A 12,746-nucleotide genomic window follows, 5' to 3' on the forward strand; every position below is an offset into this window, starting at 1 on the left:
CAGCAATACTACTATTACGCTTGTAACCCAGGAAGGTCATGTACAGAGGAAAAGGACTTACAGGTTCAAGAATATTTATAGCAGCATTTTTCTACTGTAGCAAAGCACTAAAAACAAAACAAATGCCCATCAGTTAGCAATAGCTAGGCACAGTATACAGCTATCTGAACTAATCATATATGAAAGTGTTATTGTCATGTTGCTCATCCTTTGTACTTGAAGAGGATCAATGACATCATGATGTTGAGGTTAAGGTACAGTGTATTGGACTGTGCCTGATGAGTCCAATATGAGCTCCAAAGGTACTACCATAGGTCAGGTACAAATAGTTCATTTGAACATTTGGGATGGAGATGTCTCTAGATCTGTGCATCTCACGTTTCCTTCGTGCTACTGCAATTCTACTTTGCTCATAGAGCACAGTGCCTTCTCTGATGCAAGTATGCCATGTTCAGCAGTCCTATGCCTTCAACAAGGACAAAAAACGGCATCAAGGTCAGCTACCACACTCATGGTAAACTATTTAACTTGAAAAGACTACATGCCAAGACTAAAGTAGAGAGAGAGTTGGTACATTACTTTGTTGGCAGATGATTGTGCACTCAATGCAGCCTCTGAGGCTGAGATGCAACAGAATATGGACCAATTCTCTGCTCCTTGTGCTAATTTTGACATGGCAATCAACACTAAGAAAAGAGAGATTCTCTGCCATACTAAGTAATGGAATCTTAATGCACCATAAGAAATGAAGAATATGAAGATTCAGAGAAGTATGAAAAGATAAATATGAACCAATACAGAGTGAAGTGACCCAGAACCAGAACAATTTACACAGTGATCGCAATCATGTAAGGGAAACAACTTTGAAAGATATCAGAACTTTGACTAAAGTAGTGATAATAAAGCATCTCTTTTTCATAGAGATCTAATGGATAAAACAGATATGGATTCTCACAGATGGCCAATATCTTGATTTGTTTTACTTGATTATTCATATTTACTGTAAGGAAGTACAGAGGAGATGGAGGTAGAGAAAAAAGGAGGTGGATTTATGGATAGTGACAGGTACAGGGAGGGGGACGTTTAAAAGCATTTTTAAAAGATGCACAGAGGGAAGAGAGAGGAAGTGAAGAACAAATCAAAAATAGAGTAATTTGTTAAGACCTGGATAAACTTTTATATATGTATATATTACGAATATATACTCACACATATACATATGTATATATGTAAATATGTATTCACAATTATTTTTTTAAATACTGTATGTGGCAGAAGTTCAGTTTTCTGTACATTTCTCACCTGGCTGCACTACTTTAGACTTCTCTGATTTTACCAATCATGTTCCAGAGAGCTCATTATACAGAAAACCTCATGCCCCTGCAAGATCCCATCAGCTTGAAACTCCACCTCATCACCACTCTCTATCCCTGTGATTGGAGGGTGAACTCCAAACCTCCATTTAAGGAGGGAACTAAGCTCAGAATATCTCCTCCTTCCTCATTTGGCTTCACTACTTTGGGACTTTCCTGACTTTTCTACCATGCCCTCCACACTGGGTACCTTTTCCAGCTGCTCCCTCCTAACCCTCACTTTCCAGCTTCTTTTTGTGTTGTCTCCCTCAAAACCCTCAAGACTGTAAGGTTCCCGAAGGCAGGGACCATCTTTTTTTACATTTATATCACCAGTACTTAGCACAGTACAAAAGTGTTAATAAATATTAGTGAACTGACTGTATAATCCTTTTCCCTATTGTTCATGTCTTGAGATGTTTACGATTAAATTTTTTAAATTCCAAAAAGAGCAAGTGTACATAAACACACTCAGAAAAATGAACTGTAACAATGACAATAAGAAATAGTGATGAATAAATTGAAACCCTTGACAAGTATATTCCAGTAAAATTAACAAACCTGATCCATTGATACATGCTTCCCATGGTAATCAAGTCGTATAGGAACTTCTGATGTGAATCTAAATTCTCTGAAAGTAAAGGAAAAAAACATAATTTTAATCACATGCAAAATTATTAACATCTATAGATTAAATTGAATCCATTTTAATTTTAGTGAAAAAATGAAAACAAAGCCATAAAATAAGTATTTAAGTATTTTGCCACCTATTAAAATTAAAGAAATCTTCTCTCTATTCTTTTAAGAAAATAATAATATATCAAAACTGTTCACATGTTCAAAATCAAACTCTAATGTTAAACATGAGATGTTTGTATTCAACATAAAAACCTTTTCTTAAGCTAACAAATAAGAAGAGTATTATAAAAAGCTGCTTGCCCTGTAACAAAGGAGGAAAGTTATTTTTTTAAAATCATCATACTATGAATTTTAAAAATAAAAATCATCAATCACACAAAAAACCTGGAAGATTAAATTAGACAACCATTCCCACACTTATTTCAACACTCCTGGATGGTATAAAAAAGGGGAGGGGAAAGACTGATTATTTCAACCATGGAATGAGAATCTCAATGATTATACAGTTCAATGCACTGTGTGGAGCTGCGTAAATGTGAGTGATGATGGAAAACAAATTTGTTGTTCAGTCATTTTTCAGTTGTGTTCAACTCTTCATAACTCCACTTGAGGTTTTCTTGGCATACTGGAGTGGTTTGCCATTTCTTTCTCTAGCTCATTTTATAGATGAGGAAACAAACAGGAATAAGTGACTTGCCCAGAGTCACACAGCTAGTAAGTGTCTAAGGCCAGATCTGAACTAAGGAAGATGAACCCGCCTGAATCCATGCCCAGCACTCTAGCCACTAAACCACACAAGTAAAAACACCTCAGGAACTTAAGTGGTAGTACCAAATCTCCTGATAAGGACTCAAATATTATTTAGATACAACATCAGTTCATATTAAACAAAGGCTGGATATACTCTAAAACCCCAAACTCCAAAAAAGTTACTGACAAAGAAAAAAAACCTACCTAAAAAACACAGGTTGATCACTAAATGGTGTTGTTTCAGCTAAATTCTCCTCCTCCCCATTAACCAATTCCACTGAACTGCCATTATGGCATTGCTGCTTTGGCCCAGGAAAAGAAACAACTAGGTTTGGCTCCTTTGAGGCACTCAAATGCTTTGGCAAACTGCAGGTGACATCGGCTCCAGGCGGCTTTTTTACTGAAAATAAGTGAGATTTTTTTTTAATTTAGTATAATTCTTTCAAATAATTATATATTAATATATAGTTAATGTGTTCATTTAACACACAAACACAATCAGTATTAAAGAGAATTTGCTCAACTCATTTAAAGGCTTATCTTATATGTGTGTCATTACAGAATACCACTGCATAAATTTAAAATAAATGTGTAGCTCTTCCATATATAGATATACATTATTCTCAGAGAAGCCTGGTAATATCAGCTTATATGTGTAGAGTACTTAATAGCCTATCAATCACATCACATAAATATCACATGTGAGCCTAATTTGTAAAGTAGCTATATTATTATACTTATTTAAAACACTGTAAGACTGTAACATTCAAAGCTAGAAGTGACTTTTAGAGAGTCTCTCTTCAACAACCTTATTTTATAGATGAGGAATGTAAGTCCAGACAGGAATGACATATGGCCAAGCTCACAAGGCCAATAAGTAACACAAGTAGAACTCAGACTTAGGTCATCTGATGCTATAAAGTACCTTCTGGATCTGGAGTCATTAGAAGTTCCACTTCTGTAGAAAGACTAGTGAAAAAGTCCTTCAGGAAAAACAAGGCATCCTACAATTTAAAAACAACATAAAATCATGGCTCTTAAATTCCTACAGAAATTCTCAACAACCATCTTCTAAGTTGAAAGATTATGAATTGTGTCCCTATAGAAAGAATCCCCACCCACACAGGCAAAATAACAAGAGCATTCAATTACGGTAACTACAGTTACATCTACTAAGTAACTCCAAAAAATAATAATAAAGATATTTAATTCATTACTTAATCTCTCCCATATAGGCCAAAAGGAAAGATCATGGTTCCTTTTCCAACTTTTAACTCCATTTAGGAGATTCCTAAATCCAAATATATTAGGGATTCTCTAAAAAACAAAAAACAAAAACAAAACAAAAAAAAAAAGAACTTTCATTATGGTTTTTGACATTTTATTCAATGTACAACACATTCAAATACTGAAGAAAGGTCTTCATTAACAGTCTCTGTATATGAAGGCATGTAATCACACATAAAAATTATATATAAGTATCAATCAACGAGCATTTATTAAGCATCTACTCTGTGCCAGGCATTATGCTAGGTTCTGTGCTTAAAAAGACAAAAGTGGAACAGCTCTCGATCTCAAGGAGATCATATATAATACAAAAATACAAAAATAAATACAAGGTAGTTTGTGGAGGTAGAACAATAACAGGATGGATCAGGAAAAATTTCAAGAAGAGGCTAGAAAGCCACTTGTAAAGGGATATTATAAAGTAGATTTCTGTTAGATTTGTATTAGACTGGTTTCTAACTCATGATATTCCATGATCCATTCTACAATGAAGTTTTGTCACAAAAAAAGGACCTATATCATAGGAAATCTATCTAGTCAGAAACTTCAGTATGGAGGGATGGTTTACATCAGAATGGAAGCATACCCTGTGGCACTGTACAAGAAACATGTCAATAGGTATTGAGAATGCAAATAACTTCAACTTCAGTCTTGAATGTCACAGTAAAACTTTACCTGTTTTTTTCATTTTTCAGTGCCTTTCAGTTTAAACGATGCCTCAAATTTTAAGGTGAATAGACTAAGATCTGATAAGTAGAAGAGGACTAAAGACTACATAATTCCAAAATGTATGATCAATTAAATAACACTGCCAATTAAACATCAAATACCACATTTCCCTGAAGTATAAATATTGAAATACATTTTTTCTGACAAAGTAATATGTAAAATATGACTCTTTTGCCAGAAGATGGGGATATTTCAATACTATGTCAATATTTTGTAGACTTTTAAAGAACATATTATGTAAGGCCTATAAATAAATTTATCCTTACATAAAAAAAAAATTTTCCTTTGTTAAAACTATCCATTTTTTAAATAGAAAGGTACAATGTATTAGTCAAGTGAATACTAATACTATTTTTAAATGTCCACCAAAAATAGTGTTTTACATTACAACCTAACTTTTAGTGATTTATTGTAAACTTTGAGTTCCTACTAAGATATTAACAGAGAAAATAGCTTATAAAAATGTTATTTTGTAAATTCATTTTCATAACTACTCTCCCACACCTATATATAGGATGACACTGAAAAGGCTCATAGCCTAAATTTCGAGAAATGTGGTTTTGTATTCTAATTCCCAAATTGCTTAGCAGTCTAACTTTCAGCAATCCATTTACCCTATAAAATGGAATTAATGCCATATAGTCCCTGCCCTCCTGATGGAAGTTTTATGCACTAGAATCTATTTAAGTTAACTTAAAACCACAGTTCCTTGGATTTATTAAAATTTAAGATTATGAAATGGTGTTTCATTTCTTAACTTGGAAGATGTACTTAAGATGAAATTAAGATGAGAACTAGAATAATTGTTCTCTTGCAGAAAAAAATTACACAAATCCAAATTACAATCCTCCATTAAATTTATGTTTTTCAGAAGAATAAAATGAAAAATAGAAAGAATAAGTATTTGGACATCACGTGATATCCAAATACAAGGAGTAAATGTTACTGGTTCATAGTCCTCACTTCAAGATTCATACTCAAAGTATTGACTAAACATGTTATTTTAAGGAGAAAGTTTTGGTTGGAATTTTCTGCATATACACATAAAAACAAACATACTTATAAATATATACACATATACACAACATGTATATATGTAGGCCGAGTGATAGACTGCATTTCTGCTGTTCAATGACTATCATAAGTTTGGAAAAGCTTATTACTTTGATGTGTGTTAAGTGATACTTTCAGCTAACTCTAAACTCTAAGATTGTTAAGATCTAGAGAGGTTATAATCTCCATCTGTGGAAGGAGAACTCACACAGACAAAATCACAACCCTTACCCCAACCCATTCCAAACTTCACTATGGCTTTTTTTTTTTCCACTGTGGCTTTGTTTTTTTGTTTTGTTTTTTTTTTAAACATGGCATCTTAGAGAATTCTTTACCTTGACTGCTCAACATATTCATAAAATTAATTTCACTGGCTGCTTTATAGAAGATTAATGTTTTCTTATTTTAAAATCATGTACACTATAGTTGTAGAAGGAAACTCAATATATTAAAAAACCCTATAAGCCAATTAAAGAAATTTGAGTTTGATAAATTTGGCAAAATTATTTCATAAAGATAGCTAGCTTGATCAGATTTTTAGCCTCAAAGACTTCCATTAACAAATTTTCCTACCAATACTTCATCATAGTTCTATAATACCCAAATACAAATTTAAAATGCAAATATCAAACAAAAAAAAAAGGAATCAAGAGAACTGTAATATGACAACATATATCTAAAGTATTTATTACTTTGTGTGGTCACTCTAGGGAACATTACTAAAAAATTATGACTTGTAAAGTCTTGCTAAATTTGAGTAAATACTTTTAGAAGTTATTTTTCTCAATAAGACATCTTTTTAATAAGAAAAGATATAGCAATCTAAGTGTATTCCTGAAATATCTGCATTCATTTCTTTTAACAGACATATGCCTAGGACTATTTTGTTTGGTGTTCCCACTAAGTTTATTATCAACAATACTGCATAATTACTATTCACATATATACTGTTTTCCCACAGTCACACAGGCATAAATAACAGACAAAAGTTTCATTTGTTTTATAAGACATTCACAAATATGCAATAATTTTTGCACTCTGACTTGATATAATATTGTTTTTGCAAATTTTCTAATGAACTTAACATAATATTATCTGTTTTTCTACACTATTCCTACTAGGCTATAAATTACATGATGGCAGGGACTGAATCTTCTGTCTCAGGCTTATGGTGTTCAAGACATAAGATTTGCTTAACAAATATTTGTTGAATGATTTTTTTATTCTAAGAAATCAAAAGTTTCTTCATCTGTTAAAAGCTTAAGTTTAATGCAAAAATGTTGTGTACTTGAGGGATAAGAAATATAAAGGCTATGAGTCCATCAAATTACACTGTATTTTGAATTTTTTTTTTATATTTTTCAATTAAAATATACATTGTGGTTTAAAAATACAAACCTGGTCAATATTGAGTCGAAGTGGCATTAATGACACCCTTAAACAGCATTCTTGTGGTGCTCTTCCAGATTCTGGACGCACATGTAATGCTTTAACTGTTAACTAGAAGACAAATGAGAAAAATGTGAAGACAAACAAGAAAATTCTATGCTTTTTTAACCAACAATTAGAACTGTATCACAAAATAACCTTTGCCCTAATTTTGAAAAAAGTGATGGACACCTCCACAAATTCAATTCACATTTTCTCCTAAATAGGAAAAGGAAACAAACCTTTTAACTTTCTCTAAAAAAAAAAAATGTTCCTGCCCCCACTGACCAAAATTAAACCTCTTAGGATCTGAAACATTTCCAAAAAAAAATGAAGGTTTTGTATAGGTCAGCAGAAACATTTGTTTTCCCTACTGTTATCATAATGTTGGCAAAAAAATATGTGGAAAAAAAAATGAGAAACCAAAAAAGTGTTTGAGAATATTTCAAAGTGCTCTTCATATCATACATTGTATATCAAAATACTCATGCCAAGGGTGACAAATCTCTGTACTTTGCTACACTGGGCCTCAGATGGCATGCAAAGGATGACTCAAAGAGTGAGTACTCAAGGCCACTGTAGATGGATAAAAATCACCAAAGTTTACAGTCCCCCTGTATAATCTTCAAGAACTCAGGGTCAACTCTATGCTTTGAAGAGGATTCAAGAAGTACTGCACAGCTAGATTAACAAAAGCATCTTCCTATTGTCTATTTGCTCAAACTAACAAACAACTGAAAAATAGGAAAAGTAAGACCTTACCATGTTAGAATGGGCTTTTCTAGGCATCTCCTTACTACAGTAAAGATATAAAAATTTGTTCATTTGTGATGTAGCCAAGCGATCACGAATCTCGAGGTCCTGAACAATAAACACCTGGCGTGAAACTGGATGTTCTAAGAGACTGGACTCACATTCTGGTTTGCTTGGTGGGTATACTTCATGCTGAAACTTCACCTTCATATTAAAAAAAAAAATGGATAACATCTGATAGGAACACAGAGCAATTATTACATGTTCATTCAGTTCTCAACTAGGTTCAGTCCCTAAAATTCAACATCTTACTGTTTTTATCTGTGTAATCTGATTTGGTTAAGGAAGAATGAGCACCACAACATTTCTTATTTGGCCTTTAGAATCATTTAACTTCATCTCAATTTCAACATGTATAGAGCAAAAAATCAAATGTTTTCCCATTTCCAAAAGTTGCTCAAAAACAAGTTAATACTAGTAAAGAATGAACAAATCCAAGAAATATAAAAAGCATACAATTTAGAATAATTCAATTTCTTATATTGTAAAGTAAAACAAGTAATAAATATTTATTAAAAAGTAGGCACTGTAAAAGATTTTGAGGATCCAAAGACAAAAATGGAAACAATCTTTGCTCTTAAGGAGCTTACGTTCTCCTGGAAGAGACAACATGTACATATAGACAAAAAAAATATGAAATAGTTAAAATACAAAGTAGTTGAAAAGGATCAGAAAAGGCTTTGTGTAGAGTTAGTTGTTTAAGCTACATCTTAAAAGAAGTGAGGGATCATATCAAGCAAAGGCTAGGAGATACTGGATTCCTGCCACTAGGAAAGCCAGTGCAAAGGCATGAAGATGGGAAATGAAGTAACGTGTGAAGCACAGGTTAGTTTGGCTGGAGAACAACATACAGGAGGGGGAGTAAAATATAATGAAGCTGCAAAGGTAGACATGGGTCAAATTATGTAGGACTTTAAAAGACAAACAGTTTTATCTTATAGGAAAAACAGAAACCAATGGAGTTTAATAAGTAAAAGCATGGCGTGGTCAGATTTGTGCATAAGGAAAATCATTTTGGTAGGTATGTGGAGGCTGGATTGGAGGGAGGAGGAGACTTGAGGCAGGCAGACATATTAAGAAGCCACTGCCACAGTTCTGGTTAGAGATGATGAGTGCCTAAACTAAGAAAATGACTATATAAAGAGAAAAAAGGAGTTAGATGTGAAAGATGTTGTACAGGTAGAAAGAAACAACAAGATTTAACAACTGATTACATATGTAATGTAAGGTAACACAAGAGTAAGTAGTTGGGTATAATGACAAGATTATGAACCTGGGACACTGGAAGAAACAAACTAACACATTATTTAAAAAGCTATGGGACAGAAATATCAACTAAAGGAGAAAGGCTAACATCACTGAAAATTTTATTTCTTCTCAAATCCTTATCACTTACACCACAACTGTTCTAAATACTTTTTCCCCAGTTTTTATCTTAATACTAGCTCTCAGAAGATGAACCTTATTTCACTAAGAGTTCATTAAACATGAGCTTTCTCATCTCCCTCCTTCCACATCTCAAAAAACTTTTTGTATCTTCACCTATCCTTACCACTTCTTTCCTCTTTTACCAAAGATAAGGTGTCCATACTCCTTCCAAATGCTAATTCTTCCCTTGCTACCATCCCTCCCATCTCTTTGAGCAAGTTGCTCTATATATCATCTCTAATCTCTCTCGGCATTTCCAATTTCTCTTCTTCCACTGACTCCTTCCCAGCTGTCTATTAACACATTTGTTGTTGTTATTCGGTTGCGTCCAACTCTTCATGACCCCATTTGGGGTTTTCTTGGCAAACATAACAGAGTAGTTTGCCATTTCCTTCTCCAGCCCATTTTACAGATGAGAGAACTGAGGCAAACAGGATTAAATTACTTTTGCCTAGATCACAGCACTAGTAAGTGTGTGAGGCTGGATTTGAACTCAGGTCTTCCTGACTCCATGCATGGTACTCTATCCACTACATGACCTAACTGCCTATTAACACATTCAGGTCCCTTCACTAATTAGATCTCAAGCTATTATTCCGTGTTTCTCCTTTCCTTTACTGCCAAATTTCTTGAAATAGTCTACATTTACTGCCTTAACATCCTTATTCAACAATGTGATCCTCACCCCAGTATAATGTGAATTCTGTTATTACCATTCTACTAAAACTACACCTTAAAGTTCGTTATTGCCTAATCCAAAGGTTTTTTCAAAGTCTTTAAACCCTGCTGACCTTTCTATACCATCTTACACTGTTAATCACTCATTCCTTAATAATCTTAGATTCTGTGACACCAAATTTTTATCCTTTTCTTCCTCTCTCCAACCATTCTCCTGTATATGCTTCACCGGCTCATCTTCCTCCTCTTATACCCACCTCCTTAACATGACTATCTCTTCAAAGTTCTGTACTAGGCCTTCTTTTTTATAATTTTTCCTTGCATTTATAATATTGCAAGCTATATTATAGTTATTTGTATCTGTCTTATCTTCTTTAGTTGCCTATATGCTCATTGAGGGCAAGGGATATGTCTTGTTCATTTTTCTAGTCTCTACAGTGCCCTGTGTACATTAATAAGTCCAACACTTAATCTGTTGGACTCAAATGATCCTAAAATTTTCTCAGTACTATGAAGCTAAAGAAGCTTCTAGTGATCTAAAAGATCATGGATTGACCCAGAGTAGACATAAGGAGACTATAAGCCTATTTTTAACAACGACCTTTGTGAAACAAGTTAAGAATAACAAATAGCCTAATCGCTGCAGTAGTACCCACAAAGAGAAAAAAGACTTAGTGAATACTGAGTTGATTCTCTTAAGAATTTCTGAAATGGTATGAACAAGAAAAGCACAGTATGATAAGGTATGGGTTAGTTCTAGCTTCATCAATGGAGAGAACACCCACATGCATGACATAAAAGATCCCTGAATCTAATCTAATCTAATTCAATCCAATAAGCATTTATTAAGTGCCTACTATCACTAGGGATTACAAGATAAAACAATAAAAGACAGTTCCCACCCTCAAACTGCTTATGTTCTACTGGAAGGACAGTAGGGAGGCAGTAATGACTGAGGAGTCAGAAGACCTGGGTCTGAAATCTTCCTGGGTTGATTATACCTGTGTTACCTTGGATAAATTACTTAACCTTCCTGGCTTCAGTTTCCTCATTTGTGAAATGAGGCACTAGTTTAAATGGCTTCTGATATCCTTTCCATCTTTGTACCTACAGTCCTGTGACCCAGTGTATAAACAATTGTATATATAAGAATTTTATATATACATATATATATATAAAAATATAAAAATAATTATATAAAGTGTATAAACAATTGTTAGAGGAAAGACAGAGCCCTGATAACTTAGGGGCTGGTGGAACTATCAGGAAGGATTTCAAGTAAGAGAATGCACATAAACTAAGTCGACACCTAAGGAGGTGAAAGACAGGAAACAATTTTATATAAAAGCATGGAGGTGAGAAACATAACATTACTACAAAGTAGGCCAGTTTGGCTTCCCTGAGTAAAAGAAAATAATGTGAAATAAGTTGGGTAAATAGGCTTGAAGTGAGACTGGCCTGAAGTCAGAAGCTGAGGAGTTTGTATTCTCAAAGGCAACCAAGAATCACTGCAAGTTCTAGAGCAGAAGGATAACTCGGTTAGACTTCTAAGTTAATAAGATTATGTTAGCAGTTGGATTAAGCACAGAGTAGAAAGTGAGAGGCTTAAAGCTAAGAAGCTAATCTAATCAAGAGGCTCCAACATCCAGATAAGAGAAGAAGAAAGCCTGGGCTATGACAGTAGACAGGGATCAGACACACTGTGGAGTAGTTGTGTCAAACTCGAATAGATTATGTAGATCATATATTGATTTAGAAAACCACAAAGTAATATTATCTATGTTCTAATGTGTTTTTATTTATTGTTAGACATTTCCCAGTTACATTTTAAACTGGTTCATCCCCTACTGGAGAGTGGACCATGTGCCTGGTGTTGGACACCTCTGCTGTAGGGGATCCTGGGATCTCAGATCCACTGAAGTACCTAACATTAGGCCAACTCCACCTGCTCACGGGGTAAGGCCTTATAACACAAGCATACAAGGTTTGTCCTTTAGTTGTAGGGGAGAATCAGGTTCAACTAAAGAGACAAAGCCTCTACTCAAAACTGTCTTTCATAAAGTTGTCTCACCTTGCTCAATTGTATTTCCATTAAAAAGTCAAAATTCCTTCCTCTTCCTCCACATGCCGTACTACGTCCATGTCTCGTGGGTGTATGAGAGGGGGAACTGTGTGGACTACTACAAGTAAAACAAAAAAAAATATCTTATTGAAAGCAATATTCCAAATAAGTAAATTAATGTTATCAAAGCAAGTCTTTTAAAAAAGAGGCAAATCTGTCAGATCACAGAATACAATACACACATTCACACACACACACACACACACACACACTTCCAAAGAAGAGATGGAATATCATATAATTTAATATAATTATATATAAATCATATAATTTAAAGCACTCTCCTGAGTTTTACGCTTAATGTACACTAACTATATACACATTTTACTATTAATCAACAATGTGATAAATTCTAAGAACTACAAAGGTACATTACTATAACTTTTTCAGTGAGGCTTATAAATAGCACGGACTTATTACTATCCTGTTCTTAGGCCAGGACATTCATTCTATTATACTGCAGACCT

General features: G+C 33.9%; 1 protein-coding gene across 3 annotated transcripts in view; it reads right to left on the reverse strand.

Moving 5' to 3' along the window:
- The window catches only part of ATG2B (autophagy related 2B), a 147,488-nt gene that overhangs the window by 8,681 nt on the left and 126,061 nt on the right, over positions 1–12,746 (reverse strand). For all 3 annotated transcript variants that reach the window (XM_027849045.1, XM_027849044.1, XM_027849046.1), the window contains exons 32-37: positions 12,229–12,337; positions 8,001–8,195; positions 7,209–7,310; positions 3,667–3,745; positions 2,946–3,141; positions 1,914–1,983 (exon numbers count right to left, since the gene is read on the reverse strand). In XM_027849045.1, coding sequence (XP_027704846.1) covers positions 1,914–1,983; positions 2,946–3,141; positions 3,667–3,745; positions 7,209–7,310; positions 8,001–8,195; positions 12,229–12,337 — 751 coding nt within the window. The remainder of the gene's footprint in view (positions 1–1,913; positions 1,984–2,945; positions 3,142–3,666; positions 3,746–7,208; positions 7,311–8,000; positions 8,196–12,228; positions 12,338–12,746) is intronic.

The sequence above is a fragment of the Vombatus ursinus genome, unplaced genomic scaffold, assembly GCF_900497805.2.
Source record: "Vombatus ursinus unplaced genomic scaffold, bare-nosed wombat genome assembly UNPS02007284.1, whole genome shotgun sequence".
In the NCBI taxonomy this organism is placed as follows: Eukaryota; Metazoa; Chordata; class Mammalia; order Diprotodontia; family Vombatidae; genus Vombatus; species Vombatus ursinus.